The sequence below is a fragment of the Microplitis demolitor genome, chromosome 1 (genome assembly GCF_026212275.2).
Source record: "Microplitis demolitor isolate Queensland-Clemson2020A chromosome 1, iyMicDemo2.1a, whole genome shotgun sequence".
Classification (NCBI taxonomy): domain Eukaryota; kingdom Metazoa; phylum Arthropoda; class Insecta; order Hymenoptera; family Braconidae; genus Microplitis; species Microplitis demolitor.
Window position 1 is genome coordinate 22713716 of NC_068545.1, and position 24284 is coordinate 22737999.

Consider the following 24284-nt stretch of genomic DNA (forward strand, 5'->3'; position numbering starts at 1 on the left):
GATAAAATCATATATATATATTTAATAACAATCAGCGTGTTGAGTCCTACTCGGAAGTGTTTTATTCGTAGCTGGATAATATTAAAAGTGAATAGAAAAGAAAAAGGCATCATAGAGTTGTTAATGATTTCTGTGTCACGTCTCGGGTGTGAGAGTTGCCGAGTGTTAAACTGAATATGAAACTGAAACCAAGAAGCTATTATAAATTTACTGGTGTGTGTTATAAAGTGTGAGTAATATCAGAATATAATGAAACTGAATGCAAGAGTTGAGTTAATAAATATTTAATAAAAAAAGTCAATAAATAATGTAAGGAAAGTTGAGGAGAGAATACCAGGCGTCGGTACGTAAATCATTTTTTGTTAGCTTTGAGGAGTTGAGAGCTTAACCAGAAGCACCGGTGGGAGTTTAATGAGTGGTGGTTGCAAAGAGGTCAGAAAAAGATGTAGTAAAATAATAATAGATAGAGTTGAGAGCAGCCGGCGATATATCGAAGATCAATTAGTTTAGCGCGATAATTAGCGGACGCTATACGCGAGCCAACAATGCGTTATATCCCCAGCGGAGAACTAATCGTACTCGGCTTGCATCCACAACTTTTTACAATTATTTACTTACACTACTACTTGGCTACTACGGCTAGTGATGCCGATACAACAATATATCTGTAATACTGCAGGATACGAGGGCAGCTTCCGGATGAGAGCGCCGGCAAGTCCACCGCGCCTTTTATCAACAAACAACCTACTGAAAGAGCGAGTGAGCAGCAGCATAAACAGTAGTAGTTTTCATTAATTTTATTGCCTCGTAAACTTGTCGTCCACGTATACGAGTGCTCAGAGAGCAGAGAGTCCGTTCTGTTCTATGCTGTGTCTTTCTTTAAATCTGTCTTTGTTTATTTACTCGGGCTCTTTCTCTTACTCTTTTGAGCCATTCGATACTTGGCTATCTACTTACACATACATACATTCATACATATATATATAAGTATTTATATGTATATACACAAGACAGCCCACTCTCATTGGAGATCTTTGGTCGTCGGTGATCGATAGCGCGCGGATGCCGACAGTGCACCACCACTCGGTTGGCTTCTTTTTCGCTATTCCCTCGGGGGTCATGGTGCTACTGGCACTACTGTGTCGGCCTTAAGAGAGACGGCACACCAGCTATGGAATTGAACCGAGGGATAATGTATACGCTATATTATACTCTTCAACACTGATAAATTATTGTCCGATCCATCTATTTACTCGTGATTCATGATAAACCTGCTTTAACGCACTATCTATTAGCATTAAAAATTACCTTTGTGTCATTAGTGCCTTTTTTTACCCGCATTACTTCCCTCTGTCAATACCCATGTATATTTAAATTTCAAGGACTCACTTGACTCGTTAAATTACCGCTGGTATTATATAGCTTTGAATAAAGTTTCATGTAAAAAATTCATTTATTATGATAAAAGGAAAAAAAAATATAAAACATTAGATTGCCTAATAAAGTGTACCAGTCTACCGTGCTCTCCAATCAACTCAGTGTTGATGCATTGACGTTTCACGTAATTAATTATCCTCAAGGGAGACGTTTACCAATCGGGTGTCCAGCTAAATTCTTTCTTATCCTTTCTCTTTCTCTTTTTTTTTTTTTTTTTTTTTTTTAATTTACTTACAACTTTTTTTTGCACTGCAAGTGAGCTGCTTTTAATCCGGACAGGTACTTTTGATTTCGCTTGCAATTTCATGCGCCCGAATAATCAATTTGTATGACCGCAAAAGATAAAACTACTACTCAGCTAATAATAAATGCCGCTGGACTGTACATAATACATTTACACGCAATTCCAACAGGGCCGAAACCAATTTTATTTTCACTCCCAATGTTTATTTCTTTTTATCATTAAATTTTACTCTACTTTTATTATCTTTCGGACAATTTTATCACCCGTAATGTTAATCTCGTTTATTTTACCATTTCACACGAAACTTCCGGGCGATTTTTTATTCCATTTACTATTTTTTATTTTTATAACAGCCAATGAATCTGCAGTGTAAGGATAATGATAAGCAAAAGTACATAGCCCGGCACCCGCATTTCCGGATCGCCAGACGACCCACGTGGCCTTGAAACTTTCGGTCACGAGAATACTGAAGGCGTAGGTGTGACCCGAGTTCTTTAACGACCGGGCTTTTTATTTTCTTCAAGCATATATTCTCTTATTCTCCATTTTCGCTCTACCCTTTTCATTCTTATTCGTGTTATCGCCGCAGTACACACACTTGAACCCTCGAATAAAAAAATCCCGTTGTGGTTATAAATAAACGCGTATATATATACACGTTTAACCTCAACTTCCGGGGTGAAGTCTCCGTGGCTCGACCTTGCCGGTTATTTTTCACCTTGAAGTGTCTTGGCTGTCTCACTCTGACGAGTACCGTCGCCATTATCATATACACAGTCTACACTACCTACTGTGCGTCAATAATATATTCTTAATAACAGTGCGTACATATTCCCGAGCTCCAAGCAAAACTCATCTATGTCCAGCATTAATTCCACTCGAGAGTATTCCAGGTGCAGCAGAGATCTCGAGTGTTTGACTGGTCAATATTACAACTTGTGTATCTCCAGCACTTGAGCACGCTTTCTACCTGTCCTGGCTGCATCAAACCACTCGGTGACAATCGGATCAGAAATTTTACCGTACTGGACATTAACCTCAAACCCACTATCTATTTTTTCCTCTAATACCATTAATTAAAATTAAAACTCAGCGTCTCTCGAATTCCACAAATAACTCGCGATTTCCGGCAAGATGCCGATTGTAAAAACATGTTTTACAAGAGTATCTTTGCCCCCGAATTAAAGGCCAACAATTTCCCCATTTTATTTAAATCTGTTGATAATAATTTATCTGGTTTTTTGGTAAGAAAGTCGTGAAATAAAACTCAACTTGGTAGTTTTCTTAACTTCTCAAGCGATCCTCGGTTTTGTTTACTGCTGTTGAATGGAATTTAAACGACAATCCACTTAAAACACTTAGCAATGTACGTGCATTTGTAGTCCGATGCAAATTATGGTACACGCACATACTCAATCCTCAGACTTTTTCTTTTAATTTCATTAGCACTTTCTCGAACTCGTTTGAATTAACATGACAGAAATCCTGTTAAAACATTTAAAACCAACGTAAAATCCTTTTTAAATTCATTATCACATGTAAACATTATCAGTTAATCAATATAACATCTGCTCACTTGGACTTGTATATACAATTAGAAAATAATCCGCCGAATAAAGTACAAGTATTATTGGTTTTTGATCATTTTTTTTTTTTTGCATTTTTTATTAAAAAAAAAAAACGAAAAGAGGTTAAAAGACAGAAGACTGGCCATGTTGAAGCGGTTATGTACAAGAAAATCCTCAGAAAGCTAATTATGCATGTCGATACGTAGCTAATGACTGTGCAATTTAATGCTTACCGGCGGCACACGGCGTTACATCGTGGATATTAATTTATCGGTGGACGACTCCGACGATGAGGACGGCACAGTTTCCATGCCGGTACGTGATTCCTCAGAGAGATATTATTTTATAGGATGTATAGTGCAGTAGTACAGTAACAGGAGCAGTTAAATATCACACACGTAGCACCAGAAGTGCGACCGGAGCGATCGATGATCATAACATGTCTCATCATCGCATGTGGCCACCGGCCAACTTCTCTTCTTTTTCGTGCCCCTTATTATTACCCCGAAAACCCAACTATACAACCATCAATTATATAGTAATTGAACCTTATTTAATATACTTATACTCATGCGATCCGAAAAAATTTATTCGTTAATTTTATTCACAGAAATAAAAATAATGTCTGGAGTATCATGAGTCATGATAATAAAATTACCAAATTAGAATTAAATTGATACGCTGAATTTTAATTTTTTCACACATTAAGTGTTTGATGTATATGGTTCTTCGCAGCATTTAATTCTACGGGGAATCGAAATTTTTTTTTATGTCTGTGCGTCCGTGTGCGCGTTATATTTATATTTGTACGCGGGTATCAGTCAGCGAATTGCGTAAAAAATAAACGTGTGCAATATTGAGTACGTAAGGAGCTGATGAAAATGGTCCGATAAGTGTTTGGTCGACGGGTTTCGGAAATTGATTGTAAGTTTGTCGATGCCGTAATTTGTATTCCAAAGACGAGTCGTTTCGCTCGTGGTAATCGCAGTTAATAGCAGCCAATAAAACCAGTCTTTATATTAATATACACTTTGAAGTCATGTTTAACGTTGTGAAGAAAAAGTTATCCGTGAAAAAGGTAAAAATGCCATCATCTGGCATCCGGTTCAGAAGCTCTTCTCTCTCGAGTGAGAGAATCCATCATGTTTAAATAATAATAAACATAAAAAAACCCTCTCTTAAGATGACGACAAAAAATTTTTTAATTCTTATTCATTAGAAGCATGTCGTGAAATCATTTTTATATCCCTTGCAAATGGTAAATAAATAATTTAAACATCTACTTCTATTGAAATCGAGACTTGTTTTTCTTGAAATTTTGCTATTATTATTATCAGTTGAATAAATTGTTTATCTATATGAGATACAGACGCAACATGATGTGCAAGTGTGTCATGTTATTGCTCAGATCTGGTACTCAGCCGAAAGCTACCCGCGAAGGCGAGACCACACGCTGTCTGCAATACGTGATCCGAATGATATCTCCCAGCCTTCGACGCCGTCCTGCGATCGATGACTAATTGCTTCCTGTACATCTCTCACATTCAAAAGAATCAATGAATTTAAAAAAGGAGCAAAAAATTTTAATAATTCCATCACCAATTCGGTTATTTAATTATTTGTCTCAAATACATTATTTTTTTATTCTTTCAACTCTTTCGTTGCTTCTTGGGCACGCAGAAAAAAAATTTATCTTGAGTCAAGAAAATATTTTGGAAGACAAATGTTTTCTTGAGCCAAGAAAATTTTTCTTGGTTACAGAAGATTTCTACTTTGTTTGAGAAAATTTAGATTTCCAAAAAGGTTTCTTGGATCAAGAATATTTACACGCTGAAAAAAAGTAGTAATATTTGCCATCTTAATGAAGTAACAATTCCGATCACTACCGAAAATAGTACGCATTCGTATCTAGATAGTAATCATTTCTATCCGTAATGATAACCATTACTATTTTAGAAGGTAAAATTAAAAATTTTTCAGACATAAGAAATATTACGATCTAGATGGTAACTATTGCTATCGGCAATAGTAATTGTTACTATACGAGAAATGAATAGTTAACATGAACGCATGATAATAATTATCACATACACGATGGTAATCATTCCCTATCGCAAGAAGGTAATAGTTAGCACTTTTTTTCAGCGTGTACCTTCAGTCGAGAATTTTTTTTTCTGTACATAAGCCACAGATCCGCTGGTTTTCGTTTCATAAATTTGATTGGATTGGATTTGTTAATAAATCGATTCCCGTATAGATTAAGTCCAATGATGATAAATTTACAACTTTGCGATTAAATACTTTGACTACTGATATATAGCGTCGAGTATAGTTTTCAAGCAAAATATTTAATTTCATTTGCATCCGAGTAATAGTGTGTAGGGCAAAGTTGGCTTAGTACCTTGGTGCTGGTGGTTAACAGCAACTGCACTAATACACTATCGCAAGTAAAGTATAATAGAATAGAATAGGTGGTAAGCAGAAAACTATCGCTCATTCGAGCCTCGCCCGCAGTAGCTGGCAGTTCTGGCAGTCAAGTATATAATTAAGTGTGAGTATTTACGTGTGTATAAGAGAAATGTGCTCTGGGTTCTAACACCACGTGGGTGTACTCGATTTATTTATTGTAAGTAAATACAATTATATCAATTTAAATGGTGTGATGTGTTTTTTTAAAATATATTATTTATTGGGTATTGGTTTAAGTGCCTACCTACATATATTTGTATGGATCTGTAATGTATTATATAATTTATATACATATACATATACATACATATTTATATAGTCGGATATTTTACCTCTTTACAGAGATGGTTGTATTATACAAATTATTTAATGAGGAATTAAGATATTTATAATGATACCACTGTGAGATTTAATCCACAGTAATTAATTATTGTGTTGAATTATATACGAATTTTATATTTTTTGTACATTTAAAATATTTCTAGTCACTCAACCGAAATTTAACGAGAACCCGTTATTTCGACAGTTCGGGCATCGAACCGAGAATCCGGTTAAAATAGCCAAGTTTTTCGGTTCGATTGAGTGCCTCAAATATTATATATATATATATGAGCTCGGGTACCTCAAAAAAATAAAAACAAAAAGATCAAGACAAAGATGAGGATGAAAAAGAAAAGAAAAATATATGAAGAGATACTTTTAGTGAAGCTGCGGCAGTAAGCACTATTACGTACACTTGAGAACGTAATTAGAGAGTCAATGCCACTGTGCTAACTGAAAGAGTTCATACACTTTCTTCATAATCTTTTTAAAATACGCTATAATTAGATTTATATTTGCGTAACATTAGTTTTAAAATTTTTATAAATAATTAATCAGCTTAATTTACCTCGGAAAATAATTTAAATAATAAAACCATTGATTAAAGTAGTATAACTTTAATATTTTAAACAGTTACATAAAATGTAAATAAGAGTTGATAATTAACATAAGCCTGATGCATTAAAACATTATTTTATGTTATGAAGAAAGTGAATCAGCGGGTTTAATTTATTTTCAATAAATGGCGGTCGTGGTTGATGTTAACATTAGTATTGACAATTTCATAGTCAAGGCAATGGTTGTAAACGATATTATTTATTTTTAAACAATTACTAAGAACGGGTAATAATAATCAAAGATAAAATAACCGCGGATAGATAAAACATGGTTGGTTTTATATTCCTCTGATTCCCAGAGCCGCTTGCGATTGTAACACAGGAGCGTCGAAAAATGGTAATTGGATCGAGTACGAGCGCGTTGTACGAGTAATTACGCGTAAGTGCCCTTACCTGCCGCCGCGATCTTGGTGTCCGTACATACGTACATACGTACATACGTACAACATACTAAGATATTGTATATAATACGAGAGTTGCGTAGAGTAGGTACCAATACGTCCATAATGCGGGAGCGCTTATTACGGCATGTGCGAGTGTAATGTAAGTGAACGCACCACAATTGTATCAAGTCCTCTGTTTATGTTATGTTATATTACATATATTTATATATTATAAAACCTGATATGAGTGTAGAGTAAAGTCTAGAGTGTGGGGAACAGCCAAAGCAGAGTCGTGTAGGCCTCAGGCACGCGCGTTCTTACCTACTCGGTAATGGGTTATTTCCTTGTTTGTCAATCCCTGGATAGTCTTACCGGCGCTCTGCTCGTATGTTTAGTCCTCCGCTGTATTGTCATTGTTTAACGACCGATATATTTCATAATGCTACCGACCCTTCCAAGGGCTTCCGATTTACTGGTTAAGTACTTGCCGATTTATTACTGATACAAGATCTATGTACTCATGTCTCAAGCACCAACACTTTTAAGCTTTACTTTTACTCTATATCTGTATTTTATTCTCTGTTTTATGTATAGTAAAAGGTATAATGCAATAAAACCAACATATAGGTTTATTATTGTTATTATATGCCGGTAGGTAGAGCTGTAATATGCTGCGTAACCTACGACAACACTAAAATATTTACTCAACGTTTTTCTTAACAAGATTTTGCCCTCTTTGTGGTATTCAAGATAATGAGCTCGGTTCGAGAGCGCACGAGTTTGTAAGGGTAATGAGACCTTGCCGGTCGCTCAGATACTGAAATGCTGGATATTTTTTCTAGCAGTTGATTCTGATGTCCCTGTGTGCACTGAGAATTCCGTTTTATTGCTATGTGTGTCGCGCGAATTCTTCCCCATATGTATGTATGCGTGTGTACATGTGTGGTAAAGGCGTGCCTTTAAAAGAGAAAACAAATTTAATCTTTCGCGTACTATGCGGTCAGCGCGAATTGTCATTTTTTTTTCTTATTGAGTTTAGCTAAATAAAATACGTGATGAAAAAAATTCTTGTGGATGTAATTCTCAAAAAATGCTAGGTTTTAATACTACTACTACTCTACTATATTTGTAGAAGCATGATAATTACTAGGCAATCTAAAGTAACACGTGCTTCAAGAATGACACAACTGCAAGACAGTCAATTATTATGTTCTCATGAGACAAATAAAGTTACTGAATAAAAAAAATAAAAAATGGGCATGAAAAAAAAAGACAACAGAAAAATCTCCCGGAAGTGCTCGGGATTTTATTACCGTCTGTTTGATGTCGGTTTATAAATAAAAAAAAAAAAAAGGGAAATAACCTCGAGGTGTTATCTAAAATTACAAGTGCCTTTGGGTCATGACGGTATGAAGCTGGGCAAGTAAACAGAAGGATTTGCCTCGAGCAACTGACAGACTATATAAATGTAAATTTTGAGTACTTCGTGCAATTGTTACTGCCGTAGTACTGAGCTTTAAATAAAATATTCAAGTGTCAGAGAAAATCAACTTGTGAAATAAAATTTAAATCGTTTTCTTGAATTATTGTGATTGTTATCAATATTTAAAAAAAAAAAGAAAAAAAAACAAGATTTATTTATCTAATATATATAAATCAAAGGCGTTTACCACTTACACGCCCACTAGTTTGCTAACCGAGTTCTGCTGGTTCTAGAAGTCTATTAGTTAGTCTAATTGTCCGTTTAAAATAAAAGTTTCATTTGGTTACAGTCGATTAGATCAGTAGATCGGCAATGAATTGCTGCCGACTTGTACCTTTATCTCCTCGATCAGTTTATTAAAACTTTCAAATGCGTTACGCACTTCCCGTTTAAAGAAACTTTTTTTTTTTTTTTTATCAGAACAAAAAAAAAGTTAAAAAAACATTAAAACTTATTCATGCAACGCGGATTTAATTCAATGCCGTTAATATTCAGTAATATAGCTAAAATGATAATATCTAGCTAATGTCCTTTTGTTTACTACCGTTTATGAAAAATCACTTAGACTAGACCTGTGAGAGCTTGAGAAAACACACCGGCGGCACCTTTAGGACTTGTCGCAGCCAATAGTCCCGCCATTGTCTATTCATCTCTACCTATTCAGATATTTATCTGCAGATAAAGCTCCATTGAATGATCGTTGGTCGGATGAATCGTTAATTACCATTTCCTCTATTCGGTTTCTTACTGTACGTTCCACTGCAAGTGTACGTCTCGATACAAGAAATAGAAAAAAAAATATCTCAAAAATTTCTAAACTTAAACCAGCAGGCGATTGCTTCAGCATTTAAAATGTCTCATCACAATATTCAATGTGTTACGTAAAGTAAAAATGTCAATGAGGATTTCCAGTGTGTAGAAAGAGTAAATTAGAGCCGGAACCGATTAAATGATCATGCAGGCACACGTCGTGGGCCTCGAGGCTCTCTCTTCTATCTAGCGTCGCTAACAAAGTTGTCAGCGTCTCGGTTCGGATAAAACTACTTACTAGCAGGTATACATATAAATATATATGTATATGAAGTGATTCAGATATGTGTACAGCCGGTGTTGACCGTCACGTCGAGAATATCTCTGTCACACACAGAGAAGTAGCAAAAGGGACTGTTCAGTATTATGTGCTGCTCGGGAGGTAACTTCGGATGGTTGGATGCACACCAACCAGCTCGTTAGTGACTGCTACTTTGCTAGATGTGTCATACTTCTACCGAGAAGAGAAGCCTTTTCTGCTTAACCATTTGCAATCTCAGTTTTAGTTAACTTGATTTACTTGTTTATCTATCATTTATGGACTGAATGTTATTAACTTTATTTAATATTCATTTGAAAATTTAAAAAACTATGGAAACTTGTATTTTATTCTCAACATTTTATTCAATATGGGAATTAAATATTTACATTATTGGAAATTTTAAAAAAAATTAGAGCTTGACAGCATTGCAATTGCAGCAATTTTTTACTCAACAGCGGAACAAAAAGTTTTGAATTGACGATTTAAGGTTAAATTAGTTTTACAACAATTTTTTTTAAAATTGGTACAATGATTTTTTGTCGAAGGTTCAACGTTTCCCGTAATAAATATAAAACTGCGGAACTTTCGAATCGGTCGAGCGCCCACGCCTGTAGAGTTTTATCGTGCGTTTATATACTCTACTCTACTCCAACTTTGCTCTACTCTGGACGTTATATTTTAGTTAGGACAGTACTCCTTTTTCCAGTCCACTCGGTCTACTCGTTAGTCACCTGGCTTGTCACCTGTGCTGTCCTTAGGTCTCGCGTTCCATGTCTCGCTCTCACTCCTGTCCAGCCAGCGCCGCAAGAAAACTATTGCTTGATTTTATAACATCCGGATTACATTTTTTTTTCTTAACTTTTTGCCCACTAGTCACCTTATATATACATATATATAATTATATATCTACATATTTACACGTATGAAACAGCGACCATTACTTGTCTAAGTATATTGAGCTGTAAGTCCACAGTAGCAGGGGGTTGTCTACTCGAGTGTCTATACTAGTCCAAGTAAAGCTCCAGCCGTCATTTCCGTCTGCTATTATTTTATGTCCATACACTTAAACTTTAATTAGGTGTCATAAATGAAACCTAAACATTTATATATTTTTTTATCAACTTATCTATACACAATCACGTACATTACTTAATAAAATTATTGGTTATTATTTTTTATTCGCCGCAACAAAAAATATAATAAATTACAGCCACTTTATAACGATCTCGAGGCCTATGAAGTTTCGAATTAAATGCTACGGCTACAAATGATGATATCCTTTCATTGATTTCATTTAGTAGATTCCCGACAGCAAAAAGTTTGAAACAATTTTTCTTCTTCTTCTTTTTTTTTTTTTTTATTATTGTTATTATTTTATTCAGAGTATGTAAGAGCTGATCTTCGGAACCGTCTGGAGCAGATTCACACGGAGGAAGGAACATAATTACGGAGGATATCCAGGCCAGACCAAATCGATCATGGGCGTCGAACGGTCGTGTTGTGGGTTCCCAGAGCTCTGTTGAGTAGAGTAGAGTACACTATATACTCACAGTATATAAAATATTGTATACTATATAGCATAGATACGATCATTAGTTATTCTCTGAAAGCCTCGGATTTTTAAAGTCCATATAATTAGCAATTATATATTTAAAATTATTTTAAACATCCGGTTCATGTTATCAGTTATTCAATTGACTAAAATTCAAACTTTAGTCGTATCAAAGTTTAGTCTGCGATAAATGAAACTTTGACACCACTTTGATGTCTCGAGTTATCGAGTTCAGCATTACGAGTAGAGGTTCATTTTATCAAATTGCGGAGTTGCGGCCGTAAATTGCGGTCCCGCGAGCATAAATAAGGTCATGGATTTATTCACAAGAATATTAAAATAATAAATCACAAAAATAGTTACAGAAACCGTTGATCAAAGGCAGCTCTCAAAAATGTCCTTTTAAAGATTTTATTACTTTTTTTTTTTTTTTTTTTTTTTTTTTTATATTTAACATTGGGAAAGTATTTTAAAATGTGAATTTAAAACTGTCAAGTCTATAAACCAAAGAGCAAGTTGTTTATAACTATGAAGATTCTCTCATGAGATCGGCATTCGCTTAATGCCAAATTGGGATCAACGTGAACTTAAATTCCTAATTGCTCTGAAGAGTGTAAGCATCTTGAAGTACATTACATATATTACCAAGTTCCGTAGGATTACACTCTTATTCGTATAGGCCATTATATTATACATGGATGCTAATTTTTCAGATAAAAATAAAATACAAAACCCGTACAATACAACAGTAGGGGGTCGTTTTGTTGTAATCCGTACCACAAGAGGATGCACGTTTGACTCTGGGGTATATATTTACAGTGTTAGTACTTGCTTAGTTGTAGCTGTAGCCGTTTCTGTGCAAACATTAACTGCTAAGTACAAAGTGTCGTTGGTAAAGTCTATACAGTATTATCATGACCATGACACGCCTGATGTTTTCGATTGTTTGTTTGTTTGTTTGTTTTGCTTTTCCAACCATACGGGGCAATGTAATTTGCGCGATACGAGTGAGCCTCGTTCGTTGCATGCTAGCACTCATGTGCGTCCATGTGTGCGGGTTTGTTACAGCATACAATCGTGATTCTGCTCCATTGTCCCAAAATTAGTGCGATAAATTGTTGCGTTCGTATGCTGGCTGCAAGTATGCGGTCTCTTCTATCGACAAAGTGGAACTATGAGTGAACAAAATTGCAATTTCAAACAAAAAATATACAGCTGATAAAAAAAAAACACTTTTAACACGACAAAGCTCAGTTCAAAAGAAACCAACTTGAGACTACACAAAGTGAAAAAATTATGACGTTGGATGCAAATTGTTTTAGTTTATTTTTAAGTGGACTGTAAAAGCAAATGAAACTAAACTGTTTAGCTGCCGTATCACGAGGACTAAACTCTCGGCAGCTTTTCTCCGCTGTATGTTACATCAAGTCGTTTATGAGTGCGTGACTAATCCACTGAGTTCTTCTCGACATAATATAAAAATTGTCTCTGTTGAATACCACAGTAATGGTCGTTAGAACAAAATAAATAACTGGGTAAAACTCATGCCATTATATTTAACGCTTATGTTATTTGTTTATAATAAGTATACTATACACATTTTTAAATACTGTCGAGTATTTTATCGCGTGCAATGTTCGTGTCGATTTACAGCAGGATAACTGTTGTATTAGAGTAAGTGAATAATTATTGACACATTTAATAATTTTTTATATCTAATAATACTAGTAATTGCGATGAAACTGGGAGCTAAGGACGTGTTTAGGAAAATAATTAATAAAATTATAATTTCATGTCTTGATGAGTTGATAATTATATAATTCAGTATTGCTCAGTGTATTTATTTTTCAATAATTATCCACATATTATTAGTTATTAATTACTAGTTGTTGCTACAGATGATTTCATAATGAACGTAAATTAACGTATGGATATAATTTTTACATGAAATTTATATTTAAATAAAATAAAGTAAGCAGACGTATAAAGAAAAAAAAATTTATATAAAAAGATAGAGAGCGAGGAATAAACTTGGTTGAAGTCGGAATGTAATCACTGGAGAACCGAGCGCAAATCGAGAAGAATACTCAAAGTAAATACGACAGGTGTGTCCTTGAAGTACATTACCCATCAGCATTAACTCTGTCGTTGTTCTGGTGTGCTTTTGAGTTCTTCTGTTCCTCGTCCGATGCCATGCAGTGTCACTGGCCCCTTATCCACATGATGATTTTAATGAGAAAAAAAAAATTAGTAAAAGAATAAAAATTATTATTACACCAACTGAAGCTATCTTCTTAACAGTGAATCCTGGTAGTCGTGTCTCTTGCATTCTCTCTTTTCTGGGCTGGTGCAATCGTTATTTTTAATTGGCCCGAAATACCGCGCCCTGATATACTAAAGGTACTCTGGTTGGACCACCGTTTCTTTCATCATTAAACGCCACATGATAAACTAGTCGAAAGATAAAATTGAATAATCATTATCATCATCATCATTTTTATTACATCACAAAAAAAAAATCATAAGTATGACAATCACGTACTTCCCCAATATCTAAAAAGTATTTGCCCGATCTCGAATTTTCCCATCCCACAAATTACATCACGATCGGTTGTAGAAAAAATCGGGTTACCCGCACTGGCATGGACGATTTGAAAAAGTTCCCACGCGAGTCGAACGTCTTTCACGGTGTCTCCCACCAACGTAATATAAATCTAATACTTTTAAGCGGACAATCGCGTCCCCGCGATATTTCGTCAACATTCTTGCTGCATTGTTTATATTTATATTATCGGTTTGCGGTCGGCTCTGTTCTATCTCATCTACTCAATGCAAACAAACAAATCTACTCTCGTAGCATAAACCAACTAAACCGCTTAAAGTATTTGTATATTAAGCATTAACAGACAGCTGTTTATGTAGACTCTAGCCTTGGAGTATTAGAACGTCTTTATCATTTCCCAATGTCCTCATCACTTGCGCGATGGCTTTCACGAGCCCTTATGTATACGTATTTCACTATTGTGCGCTCAGCTCGCTTATTGGTCCAGAGTATTGTGTTACGTTCATATAGCAACCGAACGGGTTGGTTTTTAAATCGAACCCGAGCAGTACAGAACTATGTGGCCATTACGACTATCGGCGATCCGAGCTTCACGACACACAGCCGTGTCGACTCAAATTACTATTCCGTGTCGATCGTTCGGCAACGCCCATGGCGATAAAACACCGCGGGGTAGACTGAGACCCAGCTAAACTATGGATCGGTTTGTTTTATATTCAATTTTCAGCTTTAGTCTTAACTCAACGGAATAGAAATATATATATACATATATGTATATGTATGTGTAATATATTAAGAACCATAGATCTATTATAGGTGTACAGTTTCATTATTTCGTGCTCGGATAATATTAAAAATAAATAACGTTTAGACGTCTTTGTCCAAGGACGTATGAATAAAATAAATAAACACGACATCGATACTAATGCGACTTCTGTTTCTATCAATACAATCTACGGATTAGAATATACAATACCCAGCTACAGAAGCATACAACGATACAGCCACACAACAAAAGACATTACACACAAGTAAAGTATAATAAGAACACACGTTAACGATCAACCGAGCTCGTTATGTACATATCTACCGAATGTCTCTCTTTGTCGTCGATATTCTGAATCGGGTCCCTTTAATAGTAGACTCAGCACTGCTAGACTACACGGAACACAGAACAGAAGAGACTATGGTCTGCTCTACTCGTATCCTATCGGGGTTTAGTTTACTTGTCGAGTAGTGTGTATCGGCTGCTGCATAGCACACGGCAAACGTGACTCTTGCCCACTTCTTGCCAATGAGCAACGACTCAATTAAATCAAACCCACCTTGCTACTTTTACTTTATCGGCATTTAATCCACCGAGCATTAAAACATTCAAATATATCCTTTAATACACTACGTGTTCACCTGGACGTTAATTTAACATTTACTACCAAAACCGACATAACTAATATTTCATTCACTTTTTTTGTTTTTCATTTCGACTTTTATTATTTCATTTTTTTTTTTTTTTTTTTTTTTTCGTAACCTCGCGGACTTACATTAGTCCGATCGACATTATTATTGTCTAGACGGTGTGCTAAGCATCGTGTTTCCCAGAAACCGATTAAAGTCATGGTTGGGCAAGTCAGGTATATATATACAGAAACAGATATAGTTTATTCAGGTAAGGTGGATAGTAGAAGATATACATATAAACGCGAGAAACAAACTCGCGGGAACTAGTTTTAGAGATCAAATCAGCAACGAACGGGTTGATATTTGCTAATCACTTTGGGATTTGATGTGCTCACGGGAAAACATGGCATTGATCTTATTATTCTTAAATTTACCGGTTTAAAAGTATCGCATACAATAATCACGCACGCAACACACTTAACTCTATTCAGCTTTACTTCTCGTGATATCGCTCCTGTGAGATCATCGATATACACACGATCATGTGGGAAGATTAACGTTCTACTTATAATGAGTATATCTCTGTATGTTGCATCCTGCGTCTACGTCTCCATGTGAGCATACGTATGTGTCTTCTTCAACTTTATTTTTTTTTTCTTTTTTTTTCTTAACTTCCGCTTTAATTTAACAAGTTTAGAACAATGGCTAATATTTGTAGGCGTAAACTTCTCAACGTTATTTGCGATAACTTTATGATTTCTCTTTCACACTCTCTTTTTATTTTTAGCCACAATTCACAATAATTACTTACGAAAATCCCGTTATTTTTTTTTTTTTTAAATCACCGATTTATTTTCTATCCATTTTTTTTTTTACGGGATGTTTATTTATTATCATTATTGTTTTTAAAATTTTAAAAATTTTATTGACGTTTAAATAGAATATAAATTTAGTAATATTCATGAACCAGACGTCAGTTGGAATGATGGATTGAAAGTTTTCACGAAAATAAGGTATTCTGCTTTCTCATGGTTAAATTTAATGGGCAAATAAAATAAATGCGTTTTAGAAATATTAACCATGGGTGGCATAATTATATTGGTGATTTGTGTGCAATGTAAGTCATCCAGTGGGTAATCTTTATGAGGTGAAAAGATTGTGGTGGTAATTTCTAACGGAATTTAACGAGCTCTCCACACCCCTTTACTCTCTCCATACCGTAATATAAATACATACAGCCATATATATTAAATAAATATATGTATACAACTTAAGTTTTTTTTTTCTGGCAACTTGCTGAGTCTCATCAGTTGTACGGCAATCGACGGGATTCGAAATTTCTCAAGTAGATAATATTTACACAAATTTACGTGCAAATGGACAGGATAATTAACTTTACACGCGGATTAGTATCTATATATTATGTTCATACTGACCATTTTAAAATAATTTAAAATTTTTTTATTACGTAAACGCCATATTTATTTATTCATTTATGATAATAATTAACGACATGTGAGAATAGATAAATAAATAAATAGCTGCAGTTTATTTGCCGAGAAAAATATCAACAACCCCGTCACATCATATTCCACATGTGCAACATGATCCTTAGAAACTCTCATGATATAAAGACTACTTGATCATCAATTTCGAGGAATCGAGATACAGAAGAAACAGGTATATAAAGGTGTGGTCAATTCCAAGAAAGTATCTCTCTTTATTAAAATGATAATTTATTCCCTACATATCAGGATTAATCAAGTGTGTTACTCAATAAATATTTAATGCCAAATGAGTACTTTTCGTTGAATAACATATATTGATAATTAATATGCAGGACAATAGATTAGAGGGATACTTAAACACTTGCGTTTAGGTTCAGAGCAGTCGGTTTTATTTCATTTTACTTTTTTTCCTTTTTGAAAAATAAATAAAAAGATTGTTGATCTAGACTTAACGACTGGTGTGATTGTCTTGGTGTTGGTGTAGCACCATCAGACTGTAACTTGTGAGTAGACCCTGACTTTCGCTTAGTTCCTCTTCAAGGTCAAATGAGGGCAGGACCGAAGAACCTGCACTGTTTAACCGCTCGCACGGACCCAACCAAACAACAACTCGTCGTCGTAATTTAGCTGGGTTGATTTCCGTATGTGTGTGTGCTGTAGTTCAGATGTATGTGCGCTCTGTGTACCACGGAAGGGAAGTGCACGCCCACGTGGAACACAGGATTTATCGTGTATTCCGTATCTGGACGGTTAAATCACGCCCGAACGTTTTTTCAAGACCGAATGCGTTGTTATTAAATTTATCATTTTTATTTTTGATATTTAAACACGATATTTAATATATTTAATGACAAAACAATTTATTTATAGAGTATAATTTTATATTTTTATTCAAGAATTTTTTTTTTTTTTTTTTTTTCGTTACCGGTGAAGATGACGGGAGTCATTAATTCGTTTCATTAACCAAAGTACCGTGTTTTAAGTTTAATATACACTTAAGTTTAGTGCCGCAAATATATACGCTTAGGAAAATTATCTGTCACATAATTTAAGGTAATTGAGCCAGTTTAGCTAATTGTTATTATCATCGGAGTATTCACCAGCTAGCCAGGAAAATAAGAAGAGAGAGCATCTTAGCAGACGGCTGGTCTAGCGTGTAATCGCCCGGTAGCACGTACACCCCACCCAGCTCCATTTATAAATGATTTATCTTTGGTTTATGACACCAGGAATTTTCGAACTATCATTAAATTATCTGTACAAACATTAAATTCTTAACGAACCCAAGTAATGCCACCACTTCACACGTTTATTGGCCTCAGCTGCTTCTGCTTCGCTATTTTTTTTATCGGATTTTCCTTACACTAAGAGATAGAAACTTCTCATGTACTACTTCTGGGTACACACTTGCTGGAATTTCTTCGGCATTTTAAATTCCACGGATACAAATTATCTGTACTATTGCACCGCTAATTTTAACCGGTGAATAACCATTTATTTATTTTAAATTCATATTTATTTATTTAATCTCAATAATAAAACCCACTCAGTGACTTAAAATCATTGGGTTTAAAATTTAAATAAATAAATATATAGAATAGAATAAAATAAAATAGTAATTTTAATGTATAGATAAAATAAAAAGTTGACGTCGGAAGGGATAAATATATACGAGTGTAAATAAATGTATAAAAAAAGTGATTTTATTTAGCTTGTTGTTTTTATATTGCTAATTTGTACAGGATTATAACAGAATACTGTAAACAACTCTTTGTTTTCTTGGGCGCGTTTGTCCCCAGTGTATAATACTTAGCACAAGTCCTTAAACGGTTTCCTCGAAGAAATATTTCTTCCTTACTCGACATCGGAATTTTTAAGTTTTATCGAATTAGCTATAGGCATTAAAGTCCTAATGAAGCGCAGAGGGTGGACAAGAGTGTCTGGCTCTTTGCGCGAATGCCGCCATAAACGGCACGACTTTACGGATCTGTCTTTTATTCTTTCGTTATCGTTTATTTCTCTTTGTCTTAGTCTCGATCTCAAACTCTCACTGGTTATCCTCGTCCTTGTTCCATATGAACATGTATGCGTAGAATCCCCCATAGGAATACCTGGCACCTTGTGTCGCTCACAAATTGCCAGGGCTGGTTTTTCCATCGTGTTAAGGATTCGTCCAAGTCGCGTTCCAACAGCACCTAAACACATACCAACTAACAACAGACTAAAGAGTTGAAGCTGAGGCTAAGGCGCCCCAAGAGAATATTTCTTGCGCGGGGGCGGATTCCCATACTTATGTGCTTCTATATTCTTCGCGATTTGCTCTCGATCTATAGATGCTAAAATACCTTAACCAGTTTTTTCATCGAACAAACAAACTCACATAATTTAATACCGGATTAATGCGGCTGTATATTTCATACAAATAAATTAAATTGTAAATTGTCTTACATTTATCGGTATCCAAATTATTTGTTAATGAAATTGTTCCTAACAAATTATTTGAGAGTGAAAACACATGAGAAATTTTATGCTGAATTTTTATCATCATGAAATATTTATTATATCTGTCGTGGATAGTAAGCATGACTTTTTCTTCTCTCTACAACTGGTAATTAAATACGTGGAGCAGTTAAAAATAAATTTTTTCCAGTTATATTTGATTTATGAGGACATTTGTAAGTATTGCTAAACAATTGTTGTTTTAAAAATCAAAGTCTGTTAGTTTGTTCCATCAACGGCATCAACAGTTCTGCCGGCACCATCAACGATAATATGCATGAAGGCAAACTTTTTCTCTGACTGTGTACAAGAGTATATAAACGTTGTCTACGTGCTGAGATCGTTTGATGAATTACCAGCAAAAAGTCACGCAGTTACATTTATCCTCATTGCAAAAGCGTGACGAGGCGCCGTCGTGTTTACTTCAGGCTTTCCACATGATTGTGTAAAAGCACACTATATACTGACAGCCACCCTACTCTCTTTACCTCTAACCTGTTGGTATTATTTATTCACTATTTTTATTTTTATATTTCGTCATTACCACATTCGTTCTTAGTGACAGTCAAGTGTCTATCATCGTATGTTAATGTCAATGTGTTCCCTCAATTTTTTTTAAAAACTGTGTCTATTACTAGCTACAAAGTAGACTTTTATCCATCATGTTTCTCTCTAAACAGACAAACTTTTTTTTTAATTGATTAATTTTTCAGAGTTTTCTTATTCAGAACCTCGATCATATTTTGGAAAATTTTTTCTAACAAAATTGTTTAAAAATTTTCAAATGTCATTATTGCTTTTTCGATCGATGAAAAAATATGACGTTTATATAGACTGCTGTTTTATTAAAAAAGATAAAGCAGAGACTGAGTGTAAAAGTTGTCGGTGGCATTAATATAAAATGTATGTAAATAAATAAGAACAGGAGGTATTTGTTCTGCCCCGCTTTAAAGAGTCAAGCAAACTTTTATTTCTTTATATAGTGACACAGTTATACAGACATGAAATAGAGTTTTAGAAAATAAACCAGTACACTGTAAAAAATTTTCGGATGACTGTTTATTTATTTCATCCCCTCGGAGTGAAATTTACTGCTACGGGCAATTTATTTTAATATATAAACTCGAAATCGGAGTGAATGCGGATCAAAATAAAATCCAGACCACTCCGAAATCACTCCCGATTTTTTACAGTGCATTTAAAGTATTGTACTTATGGTTAAGTTTAAAGTTGAGATAAATATTGTGAAGAAGCTTTTTAATCTCTTGGGAAAATTTCTATTGTAATTAACAGTATTAGCAAGAAATTTAAATGTAATCATAGTCCCAATACTTTTAATATGATGACTGTAGTATTTATGGTTCATATTTCACTTCTATGAGTTTGCTCTATAAATTTAATATCAAGATTACCATTGATTTTGATGATTAAAAAAAAAGGAATGATAATTTTAGAAAGCTAACAAAATTTTATCCGTAGAGTTTGTGAGATATAAAAATAAAATTCTTTGTGAAATGAATTTTTTCATTTGAATTTGGTATTGTCATTATGTTCTCTGATGTAGTCTTATGAAAGTGAAGCATTAAATATTCAGCAAAGAACATTGTGCTTTCCCTTCTGTGAATTTTAGATACGACAGTACCCTAATAAAAGACAACGCGCGTCAGAATAAAAAAAACGTAAAAAGGTAAATTGACAAACAACTTTTACGAAAAGAGAACAAAGAGCACGGGGAATTGTTTCCGAGGGTGGAACATGCTAATTTAACAAATTGAAATTTTTAACAAATTACTGAATTACTGAATATTTGAATACAATAACAAACTGAAATTTTCAGTTATTTTTTTATCGTCAGAAAATGTACATCAGTCTATATAAATGTATAATTTTCCTTTTTCATGCCTTGTATGTAATGTATAAGTATATATATATATATATATATATATGCATAAGTATATATACATTGAATAACCCTTCAGAATAAACTTCCCTTTGAAATAAATAATTTACTTCTACACCCTCTTTTGCTGGTGCTCTAGACTGCCATTTATCTTGAGACAATTTACTTTTTCCTCAACCACTGCAAGGAGAATAAAATTGATTGGCTAAAGTACAACAGTATACTCTTGTACACTCTTGTACAAGAAAAGCCTTAGAAAGAAAATCGAAAAAGAAAAAAAAAAGTAAACCAGTATTTTAGCATCAAAATGAGAAGCCAGCGTCGTAGCCATTGGTAGCTTTTAAGTGTCTTACATACATATATAACTATCTATAAAGTTAGCAGTGGTATATATTTCCACCGTGGCGTACATAGGGTGGATGAAATGTGAAGCACGTTCAAGTGCCGCCCGACGGGTGGCCAATCGTACTGGTGCACGTGCAGCAAGTTAAAAGAGTCACGAATAATATAGTTCACGGTGGTTTCATCTCGAGTTAGAGTAGGTCTCAATATGGTATCGGTTGGATCACATCAAAGGGACCTGGATGCAGCCAATGCTTGCATTCACACACTTGCCACCATCGTTGCTGATGATGCACTTCTGCTGTTGCCAGAGGAGATCTTCGCAATCATTCAAGTGCCATCATTTCGTTAACTGATGCCGTGGAATACTGTCCTGTACTGATGATTCCACTGCATACAGTGGATGCAAGCACAAGCACACGTCTGTATCTGGTGGGTTAACGAGTATCGACGTTGTTGGCGTGCACAAGCTGTCTCTCTACTTAACTCGTTGTCGGCCGGCATGTTTCTTTATTCCGCGCCCTTCTCGCGGCTTTACTTATATATATTCATACATACATATATATATATATATATATATATATATATATATATATATATATATATATATATATATATATATATATATATATATATATATATATATATATATATATATATATATATATGTAGTTTATAATACATAGTCTTAGCCTCAGCTCGAGTCTACTCTCGACTCAACTCATGTATTACAAGTACTGGTATAAATACCAGAGTTTGTGTGTTGGTACGATATTTATATTTGTGTACCAACAAGTTATACCAGGGGAACAAGACGGGGGTTGACGGATGCGGACGATTGCACGTGGGAATAGCCTGGGAAAAGCCACTTGCTCGTATATACCTCACACCCTCTCCTTTTACTTGACTTGTTATTCATCTCCATCTCCATCTTCTTCTCTTTCCTTTCTTTTTTCCTTATTCTACTCTATCTCGCTCGTATTTCTCGAGACTACCGATACGAGTAGCATAGAGGTGTTTGTTACAACCCGCGGTCGAGTGAGCTGGCTCTCTTCGTCCATCTTACACATATCTAACTCGGCAGCCGCGTGGGTTTAACGAGGGAATCCTCAGCATCTGTTTTCTTCTGTATTGTGATACTGTACCGTTCAATAGATATCGATATCACTGGCACTTATAAGGTTATTTATGTTATTATGGATATTTTTCCCACAAGTAAAACAACTTTAACAAATTAATTTGATCACTTAACTAATTATTTTTTTTATTTTTGTTACAGGTGAGTGCATTTAAAGAGTCCCGGGTTCGCAAATTGGTAATTATATATTGAATATATATTTTTTTATAATACAAATATATAAAATAAATCTAGTATATATTTGGCAAAGAATTTATGTTTAAACATCGATAAACTCAATTTCACGGGTCATTCGGTGTGTAACGCGTTCGTATGTTTCTTGGTCTATTGGATAGAGAGTATTCCAACCGAGAATATGTACAAAAGCAATGAGGTTCTCAGTGCCAAACGTGGGTGTTCCACGGGCAATAAACTCTCCGATTACCCGAAGATAATCCACGATCGAAGATACTCGCCCGTCTTCAGTCCCATCATCCAGCTCTTACCGTCCTCTAAATTTAATTTATATGAAGTCATTGCCAGCTGATGAGAAAATCGAATAATAAACAATAAAATGCCTCCGCATCCTTGTTATCGCACCTGGAGAATTTAACGGGACAACCAATCGATTGGCGACTAAAAAAAAAAAAAAAAATGAATGAATAGTCCATACATCTTAATCAAAAATTACAAATAAAATAAATACTTGGATTATTATCGCGCAAGATAGATAGTATTGCTTATAGTTTACATTTTTTATGTATACATAATATGCCAAGAATTTAAACTACGAACAATAGGCCATAGGCGACACTGAATATATCATCGGCATGCATAGTTATATACTACTGCAAAACTGTGTACTGTTCACTAGTCCAGCAGCAACATAACAGAATATATCCTACCGTAACTTATATACGCATGAATATAATATGGGCATTAATAAATCCAAGCCAAGTATTAATGCGACTAATGCATGTGCGCTGGGTATTTGTTGCCCGTCGTATTGATATTTTTTTTATTAAAAATTTATATCCCCACTTAAAATCCGAGGGGTTAAAAGATAAGTTGTTGCTTTTAACCACAATGGTCACTGCATATACATATATACTAGTCCCTGAAGGCTTTAGAGGCCTGAAGATGTAAGTCTGGTTTTATTTGTGAGCATAACAAAATGCCAGTGGCTTCCTCTTTCAATAATCGATTAGCGGCTATTTGTTATACGATGATTGCTATCTTAAAAGGGTATGAAGTTTCTTATTTAACCCCCAACTGTTAACAGATTATTTGAATTAAAATATTTAACAAATAATAATTATCAATAATAAATTATCTGTTGTGCAGATCCATTGTCGGTTTGGATGAGTCACGTCACATAAAGTGTGAACTTATATGTTAGTAGATCTAGAATCACAGTAGGCTATTAGTAAGCCGCGAAACGCGTGAGGTGATGAAATGAATTGGCGTGATTTATTGGCCAGTTGTGGACTATTACCATTACAATGGTTTACAACGGTGTATCATCAGAGACAAGATCTGGCGAGTGTAATTCTCCCCAAGACAACTGCCAGGAGAATGAGGAGGAGAGGTATAAATAGTTTAGCAGTTGGCACTACTCTATGTGCGGAACGCGTCTGTTATATTACACGGCACGATGTGTCGAGTCGGGCTAAGACTACCAGGACAACCATTGTCGCGCCAACACCTCTAGACTTTAGACGTAGGACAGGACCGGAGACCGGAGACCGGAGCATACATATAACACACATGCATTATGCATCTGATGTTAGTTACATGAGAATGACTGTGAG

At 34.8% G+C, this 24284-nt stretch overlaps 1 protein-coding gene across 3 annotated transcripts in view; it reads left to right on the plus strand.

Moving 5' to 3' along the window:
* The window catches only part of LOC103580116 (Krueppel-like factor 3), a 193540-nt gene that overhangs the window by 40509 nt on the left and 128747 nt on the right, over positions 1 to 24284 (plus strand). For 2 of the 3 annotated variants that reach the window (XM_008561759.3, XM_008561760.3), the window contains one exon: positions 22636 to 22671. The exons of the other annotated variant lie outside the window; for it this stretch is intronic. In XM_008561759.3, coding sequence (XP_008559981.1) covers positions 22636 to 22671 — 36 coding nt within the window. The remainder of the gene's footprint in view (positions 1 to 22635; positions 22672 to 24284) is intronic. 3 annotated transcript variants of the gene reach the window in all.